The following is a 24,434-nucleotide window of genomic DNA, read 5'->3' as shown; positions in this document are numbered from 1 at the left end:
ATATTGTATCATACAATTATTAGGTTCTGTAGAAGGACGTAGATCTGGGGATTTATTATGATGGAATATAGGCTGAACTGGATGGACAAATGTCTTTTTTCGGCCTTACTAACTATGTTACTATGTTACTATGTCATACATGGCGTATACTGACCGCCTGCTCTGTGTGATTGTAGGGTCATACATGGTGTATACTGACCGCTGGTCCATGTGATTATAGGGTCATACATGGTGTATACTGACCGCCCGCTCCGTGTGATTGTAGGGTCATACATGGTGTATACTGACCGCCCGCTTTGTGTGATTGTAGGGTCATACATGGTGTATACTGACCACCAGCTCCGTGTGATTGTAGGGTCATACATGGCGTATACTGACTGCTGCTCTGTGTGATTGTAGGGTCATACATGGTGTATACTGACCGCCTGCTCTATGTGATTGTAGGGTCATACATGGTGTATACTGACCGCTGGTCCATGTGATTATAGGGTCATACATGGTGTATACTGACCGCCCGCTCCGTGTGATTGTAGGGTCATACATGGCGTATACTGACCGCCTGCTCTGTGTGATTGTAGGGTCATACATGGTGTATACTGAGTGCTGGTCCATGTGATTATAGGGTCATACATGGTGTATACTGACCGCCCGCTCCGTGTGATTGTAGGGTCATACATGGTGTATACTGACCGCTGGTCCATGTGATTATAGGGTCATACATGGTGTATACTAACCGCCCGCTCCGTGTGATTGTAGGGTCATACATGGTGTATACTGACCGCCCGCTTTGTGTGATTGTAGGGTCATACATGGTGTATACTGACCGCCTGCTCTGTGTGATTGTAGGGTCATACATGGTGTATACTGACCGCCCGCTCCGTGTGATTGTAGGGTCATACATGGTGTATACTGACCACCAGCTCCGTGTGATTGTAGGGTCATACATGGTGTATACCGACCTCTGGTCCGTGTGATTATGCGGCCTCCTAGTTAAGTCACATAGTTACCCTAGCTTTGCTATCACTGGGTTCTTCCGCAGTCTTCACAATGTATACTGTTCGCACACCCAGATCTGCTATATCAATGCGGCTATCTGCTGGCCTGGTTCTGGTCCTCCATGGTGTTAGTCTGCACATCCTCTGTCACAGTTCTAAGTGTCTTCCAACATCTCCAGCTCTACTGTTCCTCCTTCCCGTGCATCTCACCCTGACCGATGGCTTAGAGAATCCACCTCACCTGGGGAGCCATGAAATAGCCGGAAATGCCGAGCGCTGGCAGTGCCATACAGCTGGCTCCCCTGTACTGGTGATGAGGATTGCTCGTGCCTGCAGATATCATCCTATAAAAATCAAATAAGTGAATGAGAAATAACGTTTTCTTTTTCTATCTACTGGCTAACACGGTACCAAGATATATTTCTTTCCTGTGAGAAATAACTAAACTTTTACTGCACAAAGCAAATTACTTCCTGCTCAAGGGTTAAAGAGACGCTGCGTCCACCCTATAGTGTATGAGTATGAATCGGAAATGACACTGTGCACACAAAACACGGAAGAGCAATATCCACCGGGTGACTGCAGCTCACGGGACATGGAGAGCCTGCGGCATATTCTGCTTCTTACCCCCTTGTTTATAACTGCAATCGGAACAGGTGAGAACCGGGCAGCAGGATGCTATAACATAGGAATGAAGGAGGAATATAGAGGGAGCAAATAATGTGCATAAATGTGCAGTATTATAGTAGTTATATTCTTGTACATAGGGGCAGTATTATAGTAGTTATATTCTTCTACATAGGAGCAGTATTATAGTAGTTATATTCTTGTACATAGGAGCAGTATTATAGTAGTTATATTCTTATACATAGGGGCAGTATTATAGTAGCTATATTCTTGTACATAGGGGACAGTATTATAGTAGTTATATACTTGTACATAGGAGCAGTATTATAGTAGTTATATTCTTGTACATAGGGGGCAGTATTATAGTAGTTATATTCTTGTACATAGGAGCAGTATTATAGGAGTTATATTCTTGTACATAGAAGGCAGTATTATAGTAGTTATATTCTTGTACATAGAAGGCCGTATTATAGTAGTTATATTCTTGTACATAGGAGCGGTGTTATATTAGTTATATTCTTGAACATAGGAGCAGTATTATAGTAGTTATATTCTTGTACATAGGGGGCAGTATTATAGTAGTTATTTTTGTACATAGGAGCAGTATTATAGTAGTTATATTCTTGTACATAGGGGCAGTATTATAGTAGTTATATTCTTGTACATAGAAGGCCGTATTATAGTAGTTATATTCTTGTACATAGGAGCGGTATTATATTAGTTATATTCTTGAACATAGGAGCAGTATTATAGTAGTTATATTCTTGTACATAGGGGGCAGTATTATAGTAGTTATATTCTTGTACATAGGAGCAGTATTATAGTAGTTATCTTCATGTATATAGGGGGGCAGTATTATAGTAGTTATATTCTTGTACATAGAAGGCCGTATTATAGTAGTTATATTCTTGTACATAGGAGCGGTATTATATTAGTTATATTCTTGTACATAGGGGGCAGTATTATAGTAGTTATATTCTTGTACATAGGGGCAGTATTATAGTAGTTATATTCTTCTACATAGGAGCAGTATTATAGTAGTTATATTCTTCTACATAGGAGCAGTATTATAGTAGTTATATTCTTGTACATAGGGGCAGTATTATAGTAGTTATATTCTTGTACATAGGAGCAGTATTATAGTAGTTATATTCTTGTACAAAGGGGATTATAGTAGTTATATTCTTGTACATAGGAGCAGTATTATAGTAGTTATCTTCATGTATATATGATCAGTATTATAGTAGTTATCTTCATGTATATAGGGGGGCAGTATTAAAGTGTTATAGAAATTTGTTTAGATAAATCTATCCCAGTGTCTGCAGCATCCGTTCCAAATTAGGCTGAGTTTTCGCACTCGGACAAATGACACCGCACACCAAGGTGACAGAATAATATTTTCTCAACACCATACTTTATTATGGTAACATATGCTTTCATAGTTGCATATAGAAGGGAGGTTAGTTAATGATCCTATGGTCAAGCTTCTCTGTTATTGGTTATCTAAATATATGAAATATTGCGGTTAAGGCATAGCAACAGGCTGATTAAGCAAATAATATGTAACTGTCACTTTTTCTGTAATCTGGCCAAAGTTCAGATATCTTGAGTTCCTCTTCATCTCTGGAAAGTCCCAAGGCATTGTCTGGTCTTCAGCGGCTATTTTAAGCAATTGATTGTAATCTATATTTTACCTGTTAGTTTAATGTATATACTCAAGTGAATCTATATATTTTATATATTTCCATCAAAATAGTAGTTATATTCTTGTACATGGGGATCAGTATTATAGTAGTTATATTCTTGTACATAGGAGCAGTATTATAGTAGTTATATTCTTGTACATATGAGCAGTATTATAGTAGTTATATTCTTGTACATAGGAGCAGTATTATAGTAGTTATATTCTTGGACATAGGGGCAGTATTATAGTAGTTATATTCCTGTACATAGGAGCAGTATTATAGTAGTTATATTCTTGTACATATGAGCAGTATTATAGTAGTTATATTCTTGTACATAGGAGCAGTATTATAGTAGTTATATTCTTGTACATAGGGAGCGGTGTTATAGTAGTTATATCTTGTACATAGGGGCAGTATTATAGTAGTTATATTCTTGTACATAGGGGGCAGTATTTTAGCAGTTATATTCTTGTACATAGGAGCAGTATTATAGTAGTTATATTCTTGTACATATGAGCAGTATTATAGTAGTTATATTCTTGTACATAGGGAGCGGTGTTATAGTAGTTATATTCTTGTACATAGGGGCAGTATTATAGTAGTTATATTCTTGTACATAGGAGCAGTATTATAGTAGTTATATCTTGTACATAGGGGCAGTATTATAGTAGTTATATTCTTGTACGTAATGCCAGTATTATAGTAGTTATATTCTTGTACATAGGAGCAGTATTATAGTAGTTATATTCTTGTACATAGGGGCAGTATTATAGTAGTTATATTCTTGTACATAGGGAGCAGTATTATAGTAGTTATATTCTTGTACATAGGAGCAGTATTATAGTAGTTATATTCTTGTACATAGGGGGCAGTATTATAGTAGTTATATTCTTGTACATAGGGGCAGTATTATAGTAGTTATATTCTTGTACATAGGAGCAGTATTATAGTAGTTATATTCTTGTATATAGGGGGCAGTATTATAGTAGTTATATTCTTGTACATAGGGGCAGTATTATAGTAGTTATATTCTTGTACATAGGGGCAGTATTATAGTAGTTATATTCTTGTACATAGGGGCAGTATTATAGTAGTTATATTCTTGTATATAGGAGCAGTATTATAGTAATTATATTCTTGTACATAGGAGCAGTATTATAGTAGTAGTTATTTGCTGAGCAATAGATGTTAGTGTTATAGCAGTTCTTGTCCGAGTAGTGGGGGGTGCAGTAATTATAATCATTAATACTTGTACAGTAAAGATTAGTAAATATATATCAGTAGTACAAGGTGTAATAGCAGGAGAAGCCACTAATGAGAATATAAAACATTAATACTATCTTTATTTATCCCCAATAATACCTTTGATTTTAGGTGTGAACGTTGAAAGACCATTGGTAACCACTAAGTATGGAGACCTACGGGGCATCACAGTGCCGGTGAAGGAGACATCTAGGGCCATAGATGGATTTTTCGGAGTTCCTTTTGCGAAACCTCCTGTGGGACCACTGAGATTTGGTAACCCCGAACCTCCGGAGCCTTGGAAATCTGTCATTGATGCCTCCTATCCTCCTCCCATGTGAGTGTCATGTATTTGTGATGAGGCTGTAGTGACATATTGTGTGTACATATTTACTGTATGTATTTATAGAATTTCACGTTATCAGGTAGGCCTTAGGTAGCTTTCCCACAGGCACTGGATTCTTGTGTCATAACAATGTGACGTTTATTTCCGTAGGTTGCACAGCATCGAAATAAAGCCATAACCACAAAATTCCTAGCCTTGTCCAGGCACCATGGCTGTGATTTTTATTGTATTTCTGACTTGAAAAAAGCCTGTTGGGGCCAAAATGTTGCATAGTCTACCTCATTTTTGTAATTTCACCATGCATTTTAAGGATGGAATAAAATCTACACTTTATCCAAACTTTCTGTTGTGCTGTGGAGACATGGGGGTCAGTGGATGCTCTAGTCCACTAGCACATACCACTTAACACTTGCTGTCACAATCCAATTTTGAATTTGTGGCAGATCTGGTTGCCTCAGTTTAAGATCTTTTTTTCTTTCTGGTCATCGGGGGTTAATGCAGTCCCCCCCCCTTCCCCGGTGGCCGCTGATGTTACTGCATTGCTGCTGGGTCGGCTGATGTTTGTGGTGACCACTCCCTCCATCCTTTAAGAGGTCACCTGTTTCATCAGCTGACTGTCGGTGTTAGTTCATTCTTCAGCGACCAAGCCAGGAGTAGGAGCTAGCTGGGAACTGTTGTTCTACAGCTGTGTCCGTTGTATCTGGTGTTTCTTCCTGCTGTGCTGTGCCTTGCAGCATTAAGCTAAGTGTGGTTTTCCTTTTCCTTGTCTGTATACTCTGTTATGGTGATGTTTATACACTGGTGCAGTCCACCTCTCTTGGGGGGAGAGGGGGTCACTGATAGGGCCTGCACAGGAGACAGGGATACGCTGGCGGCTCAGGCCTCCTAACTTTCATAGGTACCCCTGAGATAAGGGAAAGCCAGGGCCCCTTATAGTGGCAGGGACAGGTGCGGGTCCCAGTACGCCGTCCTGCCCCTTTATCGCCGTTAACGCCGTGACATTAACACCGACCTTCACATTTTTTCTGGTGAGCCATGGCTCAGATGCAGGCCTTTGTCCAACTGCTTCAGACCCTCACCGACGAGTTTAAGGTGCTGCGTGGTGAGGTGGTGCAGCAGCTGCAGCATTTGGTGGGGTTTTGGGCTTCGGCCCATGTACATGCTCAATCAGAGCCCAAGAGATCTCTTCCTGACAGGTTCTCTGGTGGGAGAGATACATTTTTGGTTTTTAAGGAGGCCTGTAAGTTATACTTTATTCTCCGCCCTCGTTCATCAGGGAGTAAGGAACAACGGGTGGAATCATCATTTCCCTTCTTAAAGGTGATCCCCAATACTGGACCTTCTCCCTGCCGACTGGTTCTCTATCTCTACGGTCAGTGGACGAGTTTTTTGCAGCGCTGGTATATGGTGACCCGGACGGCGTCTCCTTGGCGGAATCCCGACTCCGTAAGATCAAGCAGGGGGGCCGGCCGGCGGAGGACTACTGTTCAGAGTTCAGGAGGTGGGCCACTGACACACAGTGGAATGACCCGGCCCTTAGGAGCCATTTTGTGCAGGGTCTGTCCCCTAGGTTACAAGATACTCTGGTGCAGTACGCCGCCCCCAAGTCATTTGAGGCCGCCATGTCCCTTGCCATCCAGGTGGATAGACGCTTGAGAGAGAGGCACACACCAAATGTGCCCCCTATAGTCGTTGCTAGGGAGGAGGACACACCTGGGCAGGCGGACGAACCCATGCAGCTGGGAGGAGTTGGATCCCAAACGGGGTTGTCTGGGGTTCGCCGTGGTGTGGGGGCATGTTTCTACTGTGGGCACACTGGTCATTTTATCAATGTCTGCCCAGCTCGCACCAAAATACCTGTTCCATCTAAAAAGCCATGTCCCCCTGGTTGTGTGGAAGGAAGAGACCAGGGAGTGTATATTTCCTCCGTTTTCTCGTCTCAGTGTACTTTACCTGCTGAGGTGGTTGTTGGTGGGGTAACTGAGAATATTCCGGTGCTGGTGGACAGTGGAGCAGGAGTCAATTTGGTGAATGCTCATTTTGTCCAGACACATGGCCTGATGAGTAGGTCGCTAGCTAGACCCCTAAGCGTCCAGGCGATTGACTCTGTACCGCTCAGCCAGGGGACCATTACCCAAGTCGTTGACAATATACTTCTGCGTATAGGGGCTTGACATGAAGAGTACCTGTCATGTTACGTCTTGGAGGGCATACCAACTCCCATTGTCTTAGGTCTCCCTTGGTTGAAAAGACACAACCCTGTCATAGACTGGCAGTCCAGAGAAGTAGTCAGCTGGGGTCAGTCGTGTGAGGACTGCTGCCCTGGAGCTACGATCTCTGCCGTCCTTCTACAACCTACCCCATCTTCTCCAGTGGGGGCATTAGAGGTGCTTAAAGGAAGTAGGGGCAAGACTTTACCCTCAGGAGGAGGGGTCAGAGGAGGATGGTGGTTCCCTCGGTGCATAGTGGGGGTGTGAGTATGGTGACACAGGGGGATGCCTCTGTTGTCGGTTCTGTAAAGAGTTCACCATCTTGTGGCAGACGCATGCGTGAAAATAAACGTTCAGTGTGTGTGAATGACTACTTTTGGGTGTCCACCAAAAATATCAGGTGGAAGGGTGGAACTGGAATCTGGAGTTCGAGGGTATTCGGGCCATATCGGGTGTCAGCCATTGTCAGTTCGAAGACTTACCAGTTGGAGTTACCCTCAATAATGCCCATACACAACTCATTCCACAGGTCGGCGCTCTGGAGATTTGTGCCGCCTACGTTGTCTTCTCCACCGTGCTGTGTCCACCGTAAACCTGAGGGTCAGGTGACTGGGGAGGTGAACTCTGGTGAATCGAGTCGTTCTCACTGTAGGTTGCTTACTGGTGAGGTCCAGTGTTGAGGGTCCAGAGGCCCCTCATTGAAAGGGGGGTACTGTCACGATCCAATTTTTGATTTGTGGCAGATCTGGTTGCCTCAGTTTAAGACCTTTTTTCCTTTCTGGTCATCGGGGGTTAATGCAGTTTTTTCCCCCCGGTGGCTGCTGATGTTATTGCATTGCTGCTGGGTCGGCTGATGTTTGTGGTGACCACTCCCTCCATCCTTTAAGAGGTCACCTGGTTCATCAGCTGACTGTCGGTGTTAGTTCATTCCTCAGCGACCAAGCCAGGAGTAGGAGCTAGCTGGGAACTGTTGTTCTACAGCTGTGTCCGTTGTATCTGGTGTTTCTTCCTGCTGTGCTGTGCCTTGCAGCATTAAGCTAAGTGTGGTTTTCCTTTTCCTTGTCTGTATACTCTGTATGGTGATATTTATACACTGGTGCAGTCCACCTCTCTTGGGGGGAGAGGGGGTCACTGATAGGGCCTGCACAGGAGACAGGGATACGCTGGCGGCTCAGGCCTCCTAACCTTCATAGGTACCCCTGAGATAAGGGAAAGCCAGGGCCCCTTATAGTGGCAAGGACAGGTGCGGGTTCCAGTACACCGTCCTGCCCCTTTATCGCCGTTAACGGTGTGACACTTGCTCTCTCTTCCTGTGGGCAGAACACTACTCAGACAACTCCAGGGTGTGGCAATAATTTAGTGAACCACCAACAAACAATAGCATGTAGAACAGTCCCAGCAACATAGCCAAGGTGGCGTAAGTTACAGAGTCTCCCTTTCGCCAGTATTAGAGCTGCTTCCAGGGCCGATTACCCCCACCAGTGGCACCCCGCTTTTTGTGGGCCCTCCACAGATAGTAGGTAACGACATGCTTAGGAAGATAGCCAAGAGCAGTGAGATATATACCAGGTGGCCTGATTGTCCCAACCTGGATTCTTCGAGACATCCCAGGAGATCAGTGATGGTCAATAAAGCAGATCTGTGTTCTTAGTTTGGGGCCTTGGTCTCCTAAGCTAACATTCTGTAGACTCCCCTGGAACAGAGGCACAATCTCGTTATATAGTTCACAACTTTCCTTCCTTAGATTATTTATAGTTTATCCTTGAATGTTTGCAGGTCAACAAACTGCATGGACCATTACAATGTGTAATCGACATAACAGCAAACATCATTGTTCAGTGACTCTGCATCCCTTTTTTGCAAAGATAACAGTACAATAAACTGTAGGAGCTGATAGAAGAGGTAAATATTCTTCCATTTACAAATTCGTTCATTTACAAATATTAATTCAACCTACAAACAGAGTCAAAACTTCAGACAACAGTTTATGATTTTGGGCCTACTGAATTATGTCTGGCATAATGAAGAAGAAATGCTGTGTCATCACAGGTGCCTTGGAATCTTAGCAACACTATAGGTACCTGCCACTGGGTAAGGAACTTGTGCTCTCCTGTCGTCACTAACACAAGTCCCTGATCTCCAGGCTTACATTTTCTCCCCTGAACTTACCTATTATACCTCCTGGATTTTTCCTTTTGCACCTTGAGGAGGCACTTTTTTACCTGTCCCATGAAACATCAGATCATTATGCCTGGCCAATTTCGGAAATTATCGTCTCCCAACTCCTGAGGAACACCATTTAACACACATTTTCAAAACTATCTTCTACCTTTAACTCCTTGAGCAGTTGTCCTGGGACTCCTCCAGGTCAGGGATATTGGTTTCATGAGATACTTCCTCATCCTCCTTTCTAGCCTGTAGAATGAACAGAAATTCACGTTTACATCATGTGCCTTTGTTACTATAGCCGACTACTAGCGGCATTCTGGACCACTTGGGTGCTACGGCTTCAGCCCATGAGTCTCAGAACAAAGGAAAATCTCGACTGATAACAATAGCATGCAACAAGTCCTTGACCGATCCCACTTGTTGAGACACAGAACCACAGGATACGAATATGTCATCTTGGGCAATGGGATAGTTCTTAGCATCTCTGTGGATTCACCTTACCCCCACCCTCTTCCCAGAGACTAGCACATGCAGAACTGTGGACCTTGTCAGGGTCATCAAGCTCCCTGAGTCCAGAAGTCTTGTCACTTGGACACAGTTCACACTTACCTGGCACTCCTGAGGCATGGCAGGCAGGATAGACGAAGTAGAAGTAGCTCCAGCCACAGACAATTAGCTGATATTTACCTCGGGGCACGACACCTTGCTAACAGATAATGATGCAAGGTTTACCCTTTGAAAACCCAGCTCTGACCCGTCCTGGGTCTTTCGGCACCCTACCAGATGTGGTCTTGGGCCCTTTGTTTTCTGTATCCCAGAACAGTGACCTCAAGCTCCCTTGACTACACAGGGTGTTCTCCATGGCCAAGTATCTTTCCACAAGGCTCACAAAGTCATCTGCATTCTGGGGATTCCCTTGGGCAAAACCAGCTTTGCATAGATTTAGGTAGTGAGTTGATAAATCAGTCCACCACCATTGTGCCTGAGAGCAAGTCTCAGGCTGCAATCAAATTTGCACCATATGTAACAGATCAAACAGCAGAGAACAGGGAGGCTTGTCCAATTAGTAGCGCCAGAGGTGCACCCGTTGCACCCAAACTGCCAGGGTGACGCTCCAACCTGCCATAATCTCCACCTTTAGCTTGCCGAAGTCCTTGCCGAAGCTTGCCGTACTGCAGAGCACGGCCATAGTCTGCTTTCTGCTGCTTTCGGATAAGATATGGAGCTAGAGCCTTTGCTCTGGGGACAGTTTCTCCCTGTCTGCCACTATTTTAAATACAGTAAGAAAAGCCTTAACCACATCCTCCAGAGTCATTTTCTACAAGGCATCCCATACAGTTCCCCTTACACAGATACCTTCACTTTGGTTGGCGTGAGGTGCCATCTCCCTGGCCTGGACAATTTCTGCCAAGAGAGTCATCTGCTGCTGCTGCTGAAACTGTTACTGCTGCTGTTGATACTCTTGGATCAAGAGTTTGTTGGTTTCTTGTTGGTCCTGCTGCTTCTGCAGCATAGTAGTCTGGGCCAGTTGCTTAACAAGCTCCTCCATGGTTTCAGACTGTTTTCAATGCTGTAACCCAGGATATTTACTGTACTCTTTTGGACTCTGCTGTGCATTCAAACACCAATATTAGGGATTCAAGCTCTTTTTTAGGCATTAGGAAGCGTTCACACATGAACTGGATTCTTGTGTCAAAGCAATGTGACGATTATTTCCACAGATTGCATAGCACCAAAAAAAAACAACAAAACCCATAAACTCAAAATCCCTAGCCTTAAGGTACCTTCACACATAACGATATCGTTAACAATATCGTTGCAACGTCACGTTTTTTGTGACGTAGCAACGATCCCGCTAATGATCTCGTTATGTGTGACAGCGACCAACGATCAGGCCCCTGCTGGGAGATCGTTGGTCGTGGGGAATGATCAGGACCTTTTTTTGGTCGCTGATCACCCGCTGTCATCGCTAGATCGGCGTGTGTGACGCCGATCCAGCAATGTGTTCACTTGTAATCAGGGTAAATATCGGGTTACTAAGCGCAGGGCCGCGCTTAGTAACCCGATATTTACCCTGGTTACCATTGTAAAAGTAAAAAAAAATACAGTACATACTCACATTCTGATGTCTGTCGCGTCCCCCGGCGTCAGCTTCCCTGCACTGACTGTCAGCGCCGGCCGGAAAGCAGAGCACAGCGGTGACATCACCTCTGTGCTCTGACTCTGCTTTATGGCCGGCGCCGTGGGACGTGACAGACATCAGAATGTGAGTATGTAGTGTTTTTTTTTTTTACTTTTACAATGGTAACCAGGGTAAATATCGGGTTACTAAGCGCGGCCCTGCACTTAGTAACCCGATGTTTACCCGGTGACTTCGATTCATAGAAAAACAGCCGCACACAAATATTTGGAGTTTTTTTTCAAATGCAAAGAAAGAGTAGTTTATTGAATTCACCACAGAAGTATAGTAGCGTAGAGGTAACGTTTCGGCCCCAAGGCGGGCCTTTGTCAAACCTCACTTGTTGTAGAGAAAGGTATGGTAAAGAAGGACCCCGCAGAGACGGGACAGACAATGGAGATAAGCAGGCTCCAACAGGAGAGAACACTGGACGATGCGTGGAATGCTTGGAGGCTAAAGCAAGAAAAGTGATCCCAGTCAGGGCTGCGGGTCCGGGTTGTAGGGGTACCTGTAGTGATGTGTAGGTACCCCTACAACCCGGACCCGCAGCCCTGACTGGGATCACTTTTCTTGCTTTAGCCTCCAAGCATTCCACGCATTGTCCAGTGTTCTCTCCTGTTGGAGCCTGCTTATCTCCATTGTCTGTCCCGTCTCTGCGGGGTCCTTCTTTACCATACCTTTCTCTACAACAAGTGAGGTTTGACAAAGGCCCGCCTTGGGGCCGAAACGTTACCTCTACGCTACTATACTTCTGTGGTGAATTCAATAAACTACTCTTTCTTTGCATTTGAAAAAAAACTCCAAATATTTGTGTGCGGCTGTTTTTCTATGAATCGATTGGTCTACTGGATGGTATCCAGGTTCAGCCTGCACCTGTCTCTTTTAATTTAAGAGTGCACGCCATCTCTATTTATATTACCCGGTGACTTCGGCATCGTTGAAGACAGTTTCAACGATGCCGAAGTCTTTTCCCTGATCGTTGGTCGCTGGAGAGAGCTGTCTGTGTGACAGCTCCCCAGCGACCACACAACGACTTACCAACGATCACGGCCAGGTCGTATCGCTGGTCGTGATTGTTGTTAAGTCGTTTAGTGTAACGGTACCTTTAGCCATGTGCAGATACTTACTAAACAAATTAGACTTTGGCTACTCACAGCCGGCTGAGATACTCCCAGTTCAGTCAAACAAAAACGGCTATCATCCATAGCAGCCACTGATACTTGCAGATTGGTGCACAAGGTCTGTGCAGACTCTTCTTAGAGAGAGACTCAGCTTATCTCTCTTCGGCTCCAACACAAATCCACTCTGGTCAGCTTCCCCCAGCTGACACTAAGGAGAACATCTAGCATTCAGTGATGTCAGTGATTTTTTTTTCTACTATGGATTCTGTATATTTCAGGTGTTTACAGTTAGAAGACCATCGGGTAGAAGTAAATTACCCATCCTCTTCACGGCTGCCCCGTTCCTCAGAAGATTGCCTGTACCTGAATGTGTTCACTCCGGCCGACAGAGACAAGAAATCTAAGTTACCTGTAAGTATCTGCAGTGTTTACCTATACTAATGCCCCGAGCGTGTCCTCACAGCTGTGTGCGCCCTGCTGGGAGTGTCAGAATGTTGTCAGTTTGTTCTTAATTATACAGTATGTTGTTTCAGACTTTGTTGATATTAAATGTTAGAGTTTCGTTCTGTGCTTTTCTATTAGTTTCTTACTTTTATTCTTTGTTTCATATTGTTAAATCAAATTAATTTTTTATTTCAATTCTGCATTGGTAAATTGCTTTACCCTCATATCAGGTTTAGCTGACATTCCATGTGTTAAATCTGTACACATACCCCAGTGTAAATGGGTATATATAGCCACGTGACACACAAGGAGACGGGAGGACACTTTTCACTTTACAGTGACACCAGGCAGAGAGTCTGGACGCTGAGCAGCTGACTTTTAAGCTAACCCGTTCCTATTCCTGCAACATCTTCAGCCATGATATTGACACAGACAGACGCAAGCTTCCATTCTGGATCCCAGGAAAGATGGAGAACAAGCTTTGATATGGACAAATGGACAATCTCTTTGTAACTATTTCACCTATTTTATGTTTTGCTTCAATTATTCTTTTTGCTGGAGAATCCAATTAACCACCATTTCTTTATAAGAAACATTGTGACATTTTCTTTGGAGTATCGCATCTGGTAAACAGTCCTGAATACATAAATATACAAATAAAATAAAAATACGAAATAAATATATTTAACACATTTCTCCTATAATAGGTATATGAGCGATATCTACTGCACTATATAACACTATGTGCTGTTTCTGAGGAGGTTACCAGTGGTAGGCCTGGAAGAACAATGACTTTTCCCATAAATTTTATTCTGTTCCCCTTTCCCCTAGGTAATGGTTTTTATACATGGTGGAGGGCTGCTGTTCGGGCTCGCCTGCATTTTTGATGGCTCCGCACTTAGTGCCTATGAGAACGTAGTGGTGGTGAGCATCCAGTACAGGCTGGGGATCCTGGGGTTCTTCAGGTAAAGATATTTCCAGTTATATCCTCCATTATTCATCATTTACCATCAGTAATGTAATGTATGTACACCGTGACTGCACCAGCAGAATAGTGAGTGCAGCTCTGGAGTATAATACAGGATGTAACTCAGGATCAGTAATGTAATGTATGTACACAGTGACTGCACCAGCAGAATAGTGAGTGCAGCTCTGGAGTATAATACAGGATGTAACTCAGGATCAGTAATGTAATGTATGTACACAGTGAATGCACCAGCAGAATAGTGAGTGCAGCTCTGGAGTATAATACAGGATGTAACTCAGGATCAGTAATGTAATGTATGTACACAGTGACTGCACCAGCAGAATAGTGAGTGCAGCTCTGGAGGATAATACAGGATGTAACTCAGGATCAGTAATGTAATGTATGTACACAGTGACTGCACCAGCAGAATAGTGAGTGCAGCTCTGGGGTATAATACAGGATGTAACTCGGGATCAGTAATGTAATGTATGTACACAGTGACTGCACCAGCAGAATAGTGAGTGCAGCTCTGGAGTATAATACAGGATGTAACTCAGGATCAGTAATGTATGTACACAGTGACTGCACCAGCAGAATAGTGAGTGCAGCTCAGGAGTATAATACAGGATGTAACTCGGGATCAGTAATGTAATTTATGTACACAGTGACTGCACCAGCAGAATAGTGAGCGCAGCTGTGGAGTATAATACAGGATGTAACTCGGGATCAGTAATGTAATGTATGTACACAGTGACTGCACCAGCAGAATAGTGAGTGCAGCTCTGGGGTGTAATACAGGATGTAACTCAGGGTCAGTAATGTAATGTATGTACACAGTGACTGCACCAGCAGAATAGTGAGTGCAGCTCTGGGCTATAATACAGGATGTAACTCAGGATCAGTAATGTAATGTATGTACACAGTGACTGCACCAGCAGAATAGTGAGTGCATCTCTGGAGTATAATACAGGCGGTAACTTGGGATCAGTAATGTAATGTATGTACACAGTGACTGCACCAGCAGAATAGTGAGTGCAGCTCTGGGGTATAATACAGGATGTAACTCGGGATCAGTAATGTAATGTGTGTACACAGTGACTGCACCAGCAGAATAGTGAGTGCAGCTCTGGAGTATAATACAGGATGTAACTCAGGATCAGTAATGTAATGTATGTACACAGTAACTGCACCAGCAAGATAGTGAGTGCAGCTCTGGGGTAACATACAGGATGTAACTCAGGATCAGTAATGTAATGTATGTACACAGTGACTGCACCAGCAGAATAGTGAGTGCAGCTCTGGGGTATAATACAGGATGTAACTCAGGATCAGTAATGTAATGTATGTACACAGTGACTGCACCAGCAGAATAGTGAGTGCAGCTCTGGAGTATAATACAGGATGTAACTCAGGATCAGTAATGTAATGTATGTACACAGTGCTGCACCAGCAGAATAGTGAGTGCAGCTCTGGGGTATAATACAGGATGTAACTCAGGATCAGTAATGTAATGTATGTACACAGTGACTGCACCAGCAGAATAGTGAGTGCAGCTCTGGAGTATAATACAGGATGTAACTCAGGATCAGTAATGTAATGTATGTACACAGTGACTGCACCAGCAGAATAGTGAGTGCAGCTCTGGGGTATAATACAGGATGTAACTCAGGATCAGTAATGTAATGTATGTACACCGTGACTGCACCAGTAGAATAGTGAGTGCAGCTCTGGAGTATAATACATTATGTACCCTAGTTTAGGTAATTTTTATGTAGATTTATTTGATGTATTCTGTAAGGGATAGATATTACTTTCGGGCTTTATTTTCCTATCAGATTTATGTCATTTTTTGTTTTCAGTACTGGAGACAACCGATTACGTGGCAATTATGGGTTTGTGGACCAAGTTGCCGCCCTCCAATGGGTACAGGAAAATATTGCAGATTTTGGGGGTGATCCCTCCTCTGTCACTATATTCGGTGAATCTGCTGGAGACATCAGCGTTTCTGCTCTCGTAAGTTCTGTCCAATAATTGAGAACTTATCGTCACTGGGATAATCTTCTCATTGACTTCATGAGCTGATCTTTTTTTATTCTTACAAATGCATGAGAAAATGCTTATAGAGTTGTTAACTTTCAGTTCACTCTTTTTGTTTTTTTCCCCATGATAGTAGTTAATAAAGGACAGGTCGATGTGCAAAAACTGTGCAAGAAAAATCAGAACAAAGAATAACAAATATGTCTAATCCATGGGATAAAAAAAACACCAATAACCTGGATTGTCTCTTCTTCTAGCTGGCATCTCCTTTAGCAAAAGGTCTGTTCCACCGCGCCATCTCCGAGAGCGGAATCGTATCTACGTCAGGCTTCGTGGTCAGCACGTCTGAAGAGCTCATCTACTTCCAAAATGTAATTATTGCCCCGCTATATTCGCCAATAGAAATAACACCGGTGTCTGAGCAGTTACATATTAATAGAGGTTGGCGAGGGGAGTGCGACTGAATAAACTTTTTTTTGTATGCGATATCTGACTTTTAGACCATTTTCCTCTGCAGATAATATCGGAGTTATCGGGCTGTGCTCTTGCCTCCATAGACGACTGTCTGATGAAGAAATCAGAGGAAGAAATGTACATTATTACCCAGAGAATGGTAGGTGCCGTGTCACACTACAACAAAACTGGGGAACTACTTGGACAATGTTTAAGATCTAAATTCCTTTAATTGATCAATTTCTTTTAGTTTTCCATTTCTTTTTCTGCGTATTAATGTTTTTTTTCCCCAGACTAGTCAGCCCTCTTTACACATGACATAATTTGTACCAGCCGGCTTCATCACTAAGTCATTCAAATCTTGTGCATGCGCTGCTCATTTAGGCAGCATTACTGCACCTCTGTAGCCGGATGTACGCTTCACGGCTTCGGAGGAGCACTGCACATGATGGGAAGCCATCTTCTGATCTCCCGGTCACTAAACTTATAGTGTGTATCTGAAGTGACACTGCCGAAAAGAGCGGCGCATGCGCGAGATTTGCATGAGCGGCAATGTCGCCAAATGATGTTATCACGCACAACACAGGGGCTAACATGGAAAGAAGGCTGAGTAGTCTGGGGAAAATAACGCCCCATCGACTAGTCATAGCCCTCATTAGCATAGGAAACGGGGACAATATAAATTCTTTTTTTAAAACATTTATTTAGCTGAATAACATTATACAGGGCTGGTTAGGCAGGGCGTTTAGTAATACATATGTGAATGCTGCTAGATTGGAGAGCATGGGGGACCAAACTGCTTCCCATTAATAAAATTGTGTTTGTTACGCCGCACGCGAAGGTTGAGATTTTATAAAAAACGATCTACGGATTTCTTCACAGAAATTATGTATTAAATTGTTAATCCAGCACCATTATGGCCATACCTTTAGTTTAATATGTATAACCCTGATGACAGGTTCTCTTTAAATTGGTGGTGGAACCTGTTAATATCGGATGCGATTCACGTACAGAACGCCAGGGAGGAATTGAATTCTTAGTAAAACTGAGTGTTACCCCACAAGGATGCTAGTGGAAGAAAATTAGAAATATTAGTATAATTATATTTTAGGTCATCCTATATTTTAGGTGAGTGGGACATTTATGGGGAGAAGCAGATCGATATGATTGTCCGAGTGATTGTGTCACAAGAGTATCACGTCCCCCTGGAAGGCTTGGAGTTAGATGGTTACATCGGGTAATGAATCGCAGGTCTTCTTTAGAGATGGTGTGATTTGTGTCCCATATTGAATGGAGAATCACGTTATCAGGTCATTTCTACCCAACGGTGAACACCATAAAAACAACAACGGAATTTAGGGTTTTTTCTTTCCACCACACTTTAAGCTTTTTTTCCTCATTTTTCTTTATATGATAAAATAAATGGTGCCGTTCAAAGCTACAATTCGTCTGGCAAAAAAATGAGCCCTCATACGGCTATGGGGGTAGTAAAATAAAAAAAATAAGGCTCTTGGAAGACAAGGAAGAAAAAGCAAAAGCACAATATCTTCAGGCGTGAAGGGGGTTATTCCTATATTCTTACATTGGTGGAAGTCGGACCTCAGTGTCAGTAGAAGAGAAAATCAGCGATCCAGTGTCAAATATTCTGTTCTTATTTCATATAACCAGTATTTATCAGTCATATATCGGGGTGCACATACCCACTGATCCATCACAATATTCCGTCTCTGTAGGGCATGCTGCCTCTTCCTGGTTTTGTGGACGGTGTTTTTCTACCGAAACCAGTAGTGACGATGTTTGCTAACAAGGAAAGTAACAAGGTCCCGTTCCTCCTGGGAATGAGCAATCAGGAGTTCATCCTGACAACTCTATCGGTAGGTGGCAGCTCATTCATGAACGTTTCTGGTGGCGTTTTGAAAGCGATTTCCATGTTATGATAAACGATATACAGTATCTTTGTATTTAGCGATTAGACTTCTCAAATGTAACAGCCGGGATGACGCGGGAGTCTTTGGTGATGAAGCTTCAAAATCTTCCTGTACTGGTGAGATAAGATGACTGCGGTGCTTTTATGTTCTTATTACCGTTTAGTTTTCTATGAAAAATTATTTCTATGTTTTTGTCAATTTTTTAGTCTGTGAGCCCAGAAGAAATTCCTCACGTCATGGACGAGTATTTTGCTTACATTACTGATCCAGTGGAGATTCGTGACCTCTACCGGGATTTGTGCGGCGATCTTGTGTTCGTTATACCAACTCTAAGAATTGCAAAATACCATCGAGGTACAAGCCGCTCACATTTTAGCTTGTTTTCTGTTAAGACATGCTGGGACTTGAAGTCTTAAAATATTGCTAATGTTGTTAAAAGGAATCTGTCAGCTATATTCCCTAAACCAAACTATTTATATGCTCATGTAGCTCTCTAGGACAAGTCCAGCAATATACATTGTTCCCCGGTTACTGAGAAATTGATATGCAAGTGAGAATGAACAGATATTTGTTGATCTGAAGCCTCCGTTGCTCCAGCTCTATTCCTAGTCCAGCGCCGCCTCCTCTTATTTGATTTACTGCCTTTTTGCCTGAAGTCTCACAGCATAGAGGCGCGGAATAGAGTAAAAGAACTATTTGTAGATCTGAAACCTCTGTCACTCCAGCTCTATTCCCGGCCCAGCGCAGCCTCCTCTTCCTTGGCTGTTTAACTTCAGACAAAGGAGTCGTCAGTCAAGCAGCAAAACTAAATTACTTACTATTTGTGTCACTTTTTAAAAGATAAGGACACGTTAAGGGTTTTCCCCCTTAATCTATATCTGAGCTCATTCTGCCGAGAGAGTTTTTAACTTTTATTTTCGTTTTTTTATGAGCTGCTCTCAGAAGTAACTCAATCAACTCATTTGCAGGTATCAAATAAATGCATATAAGTTAATAAATACATAATAAAAACATAATAAAATGACCACAAAGGTGTCCATATAATTTAATAACAGGTATGGGTGTAAAAACAAGCCGTGACGGCAGCTGAGGCCACCCACTGATACCTCCCATTTTGGTTACTGCCTCGAAACCTTAAAAATGCCCAGGAGATGACTGTCCCAGTCTCATACAGGCACAGCAGCAGCTCGTGGATGAGCATTATCCTTAGTAACATCTCAGACTGTACAATGTCATGGTGCGGACACACGACTCTTGGTCTTCTTATTTCTCGATAGATATGGGGCTCCCTGTGTATCTGTATGAGTTCCAGCACTCGCCAAGCTTTTTAGTACACGTAAGACCACATCTGGTGAATTCCGCTCACGGTGCCGAGCTATTTTTTGCGTCCGGGGGACCTTTCCTAAGATATGGTGTCTTAAACTCTGGTGAGTCAATGAAAATAAGTACATTGCATTTCTGCCCTTGATACAATGTATACGTGGGAAAAAGCCCCCGAAGTGACATGACTATAATAATCTTTATTTTTATATAGCGCTAACATATTCCGCAGGCCTTTACAGTTTTGCACACATTATCATTGCTGTTGTGGCTCACAATCAAAATTCCCTATCAGTATGTCTTTGGAATATGGGAGGAAGCTGGAGAACCCGGAGGAAACTCACGCAAACACGGGGAGAACATACAAACTCCTTGCAGATGTTGTCCCTGATGATTTGAACCCAGGACTCCAGCGCTGCAACGCTATCCACTGAGCCACCGTGCTGCTTATCATTGTTTCCATAAACCCCCAATAACCAGAAGGGTGTCTGCATGCGGTTTATTCCACTAGATAAGGAATCACAACAGATTTCCTAGACAGAGAACCCATGCAAAAATGGTATGATGCTCTTATATTTTGTTTGTTTTTTCCATGATGACCCTATGGTGGTCCAAGGCCACAGTGTCCACCAAGTCAGCCCCACTATCAGATATATCCTGGCTGGACCCACTGTTATATTTTTGGGGCCAGTGTGTGTGAATGAAGTCTCATGGTCCCGGTCTCTTTCACTGATTCTGTTTTCTTTCTCAGGACCTGCAACCCAGGAAGAGAAACACCTGGCCAGAACCACAATGAAATACTGGGCAAACTTTGCTCGCACTGGGTAAGACCATGCCCTATACAAGAATGACCACACATTATCTGCACTGGTGTCAACTAATTATCATGCCCAATAATAATGATGTCACGTTGTTTACTGCAGGAACCCCAATGGTCCTGGTCTGACAACGTGGCCGGAGTACGGCGCAGACGAGCGCTATCTGGAGATTAATTTGAAGCAGAAATCGTCTTCGACGCTGAAAGAGGAGAAATTCAAATTCTGGACCGAGATCCTTCCAAAGAAAAAGGGCACAAAGATCTTTAATGTCAGCAATCGCATCGAGCTATAAAATCTTACAAAGAAGTTTCTACAAGTGAGAAGAAAACGCACAGGTCGAGGCCGAGGTGTAGTATACCCGGAAATCAAAACCACACAGTCGTTGATTCCACTTTTTTTTCAAAATTCAATTTTTTATTGAAAGGTTAAATCATTTTCAATCACACTTTTTAAATAAATTTTACTTTTATCAAAATTTACATCTTTTTATGTATTTATTTTTTGCACATTTAGCCTCTGTCCTCTAGATTATAATTGTCTGAGTCGATAGATGAGCTGTGCACAAATCGCACTATCCCTCCAGCTGCCTAATGGCTCAGCCTCCTGCCTCTTGGCTTGGTTGGTGGGTGACAGCTTTCCATGCCTGTCACTTTGGCTGACTATGGTTGGAGTTTCCTGCCTTAAGTTACAGTAGCAGTGAAAGCTCTGGAGCGCAAACCTTTCCAGTAAATGAAATGTTATGAACATATATAAGAACTTAGGAACATGCCTCTTGATTTGGCCTTGGCCTCCTAACTCTTGGCATTGTCCTCCTTCCCTTGTCTTGGCGGTAGCTTCCTGTCCCTTAGCTTGGCTGTGGCCTCCTGCCCCTTAGCTTGGCTGTGGCTTCCTGCACCTATGCTTGGCTGTGACCTCCTGCCTCTTGGCTTGGCTGTGGCCTACAGCCTACCATTTTGGGGCTTGGCATACTAACTTAGGGCTCAGGAGAGGGACCCAGCAAACCTATACCCTTTGATATAAGATTGAGTTGGATCAGAAGATCTGTTCATTTGTACTTTCTAGAGCTCGCCTGTCCCTGACAGTCTTCTTGTGTGGACGGTATACTGTTCACTGTCTTGGGTATGTGCTGGTGCTAGGGCTGCGGCTCTTCCATGTAGGAAGTCTCTGCTACATGATTGGGGTAAGTGTCTCAATGTAAACTAGTAGTGTTTGTGTCTCAGTGTGTGTAAACCATGGTTTCCCAACAATTTCACAGGTGATGAAGTTGCCGCTCATGCCTTGATGAATCAAACTTCCTTGTTAGGAAGTAGAAGGTTATGCTAAGTTAGACAAATACCCTTTTGGAAAGACCGAGGTAAGACTGTTCTGATTGTTACACAGGAACAGTAATGAGCGGTCCATGAGATGATCTCCCTGTTGCTGCCTATGACATCTTGGAGTAAGTAAACTTTAATTTTTACCACTTTCATGTTCTCGGATGGTTCCAGAGGTTTTGCAGGCCACTTGTTGAAATCTGTCAATCCCCAGGCGAAATTTGTTAATGCACCACTATTAGATCTTATAGTGTAGCCTATGTATAAATGGATATATCTACCATTGGCTGTGTGAGACTGTTAACCAGGATTAAACAGTGTATATACCTTCTGTACCATTAAAGCTAAGATACAAATTAGACTTTACAAATAAGATAAGATACAAATTAATGTGGTGCATAGTGGCCAAACTGGTAATGTCTCAGTCTATTTGTAACGTAGCGCGGGGCGGTAGCCATGGGCGAGGTGAGGGCTCTACGCCCGTGCAGGCCGCATATAAACGTTTAAGCTGATTTTTTAAAGTTAATAAATAAGTTAAAGTTAATAAATTGAGCACCTTGAGGGGTGCAGTTTAGAATGGTGTCACACTTGGGTATTTCCTATCATATAGACCCCTCAAAGTGACTTCAAATGTGATGTGGTCCCTAAAAAAAATGGTGTTGTAAAAATGAGAAATTGCTGGTCAAATTTTAACCCTTATAACTCCCTAACAAAAAAAAAATTTGGTTCCAAATTTGTGCTGATGTAAAGTAGACATATGGGAAATGTTACTTATTAAGTATTTGTGCAATATATCTCTGTGATTTAAAGGCATACAAATTCAAATTTGGAAAATTGCAAAATTTTCAAAATGTTCGCCAAATTTCAGTTTTTTTCACAAATAAACTCAGGTAATATCAAAGAAATTTTACCAGTATCATAAAGTACAATATGTCACGAGAAAATAATGCCAGAATCATCAGGATCTGTTGAAGAGTTCAAGAGTTATAACCTCATAAAGGGACAGTGGTCAGAATTGTAAAAATTGGCCCGGTCATTAACGTGCAAACCACCCTTGGGGGTAAAGGGGTTAAATATCATATAAAAATTCAAAGTTCAAACAGTACAGTGACAGAACGCCAAGACCGTACAATTGATCCAGGGTTACCCCATAAGGGTGATAAAATATTATGTTATATATATGCACATAGCACAGCCGAAAGAATCACAAACCAGGTTGTGAGCCCAAATGGAGAAAATCCCAACGTAGTAAAAAAAGACATATGACAGTCAGTATCGCAGTATGGGATAATACCCCAAGGGTAGAGCTTACCAGTGGTGTGAGGGTGGCTCTGAACCGGATGTCTCGACATCTGATTATATCCCTCCACACTGCCCTTCTCCATAATGTCTCCCCCACTCTGCCCTTCTCCATAATGTCTCCCCCACACTGCCCTTCTCCATAATGTCTCCTCCACACTGCCCTTCTCCATAATGTCTCCTCCACACTGCCCTTCTCCATAATGTCTCCCCCACACTGCCCTTCTCCATAATGTCTCCCTCACACTGCCCTTCTCCATAATGTCTCCCCCACACTGCCCTTCTCCATAATGTCTCCCCCACTCTGCCCTTCTCCATAATGTCTCCCCCATGCTGCCCTTCTCCATAATGTCTCCCCCATGCTGCCCTTCTCCATAATGTCTCCCCCATGCTGCCCTTCTCCATAATGTCTCCCCCACACTGCCCTTCTCCATAATGTCTCCCCCACGCTGCCCTTCTCCATAATGTCTCCCCCACACTGCCCTTCTCCATAATGTCTCCCCCACATTGTCCTTTTCCATAATGTATCCCCCACACTGCCCTTCTCCATAATTTCTCCTCCACACTACCCTTCTCCATGTCTTCCCCACACTGCTCTTCTCCATAATGTCTCCCCCACACTGCCCTTCTCCATAATGTCTCCTCCACACTGCCCTTCTCCATAATGTCTCCCCCACACTGCCCTTCTCCATAATTTCTCCCACACACTGCTGTTCTCCATAATTGCTTGGGTTACAATAGTCAAAACCAGAAAATTCTCAGTTGTGGTTGTATAAAGGTGAAAATCACTGTCAGACACAGACAGAAGAGGCCCCTGTGCAAAAATGAAGTATGGGCCTTTGTAGTCAAAAAGATCATCATAATACACAATTCCACAATGGGCCCCCTTACATGTGGGGCCCCGGGGCGGCTGCCTAGGTTGCACCAATAATAATTCCACCCTTAGTCAATCTAGTACAGTCCGGGATTAGAATAGTACCCTCAATTAATGCTCCTCCTAACTTCAGTTTTGTTATGGTCAAGTTGGTTAAATCTCAGTCACATTCTTAGTTGGGGTAGCATGATTTTACAATTGCTAAAAGCTCCTCATTAGAAATGTTTTCGGGAGAAAATAGAGAAATTGTAGTTATGCTTCTTGGGGGAGACAAAGCATGGTGAAAACTCTTAGATAAAGTAGTATGGTAGTCATGTGAAAAAAGAGAATTTTTCACCATACCTGGCCTTGTCTCTTAAGGGGATTCCAGAGGCGTTTGTGTTAGCCATATTGTTACCACTATTTGG

At 43.1% G+C, this 24,434-nt stretch overlaps 1 protein-coding gene across 3 annotated transcripts in view; it reads left to right on the top strand.

The window, feature by feature from the left end:
• The first annotated feature begins 1,531 nt into the window (after positions 1-1,531).
• Positions 1,532-24,434, top strand: part of LOC138649182 (fatty acyl-CoA hydrolase precursor, medium chain-like) — a 57,817-nt gene continuing 34,914 nt past the window's right edge. Inside the window, exons 1-15 of one of the 3 annotated variants that reach the window (XR_011315259.1) lie at positions 1,532-1,651; positions 4,682-4,886; positions 12,853-12,985; positions 13,850-13,983; positions 15,845-15,998; positions 16,280-16,393; positions 16,540-16,635; positions 18,209-18,349; positions 18,442-18,519; positions 18,610-18,757; positions 19,681-19,830; positions 20,475-20,547; positions 20,647-20,888; positions 21,604-21,721; positions 21,797-22,379. Coding sequence is in view for 2 of the 3 variants with exons in the window: in XM_069739367.1 (XP_069595468.1) it covers positions 1,591-1,651; positions 4,682-4,886; positions 12,853-12,985; positions 13,850-13,983; positions 15,845-15,998; positions 16,280-16,393; positions 16,540-16,635; positions 18,209-18,349; positions 18,442-18,519; positions 18,610-18,757; positions 19,681-19,830; positions 20,475-20,547; positions 20,647-20,833 (1,674 nt within the window). In the remaining variant the exon portion in view is untranslated. Of the gene's footprint in view, positions 1,652-4,681; positions 4,887-12,852; positions 12,986-13,849; positions 13,984-15,844; positions 15,999-16,279; positions 16,394-16,539; positions 16,636-18,208; positions 18,350-18,441; positions 18,520-18,609; positions 18,758-19,680; positions 19,831-20,474; positions 20,548-20,646; positions 21,021-21,603; positions 21,722-21,796; positions 22,380-24,434 lie in introns of those variants that run through there. The other 2 variants (XM_069739367.1, XM_069739366.1) reach the window with 2 other exon arrangements.

Source organism: Ranitomeya imitator, chromosome 9 (genome assembly GCF_032444005.1).
Source record: "Ranitomeya imitator isolate aRanImi1 chromosome 9, aRanImi1.pri, whole genome shotgun sequence".
Taxonomy (NCBI): domain Eukaryota; kingdom Metazoa; phylum Chordata; class Amphibia; order Anura; family Dendrobatidae; genus Ranitomeya; species Ranitomeya imitator.
The sequence above is the reverse complement of the archived record's forward strand: the minus strand, read 5'-3'. Positions and strand labels throughout refer to the sequence as shown.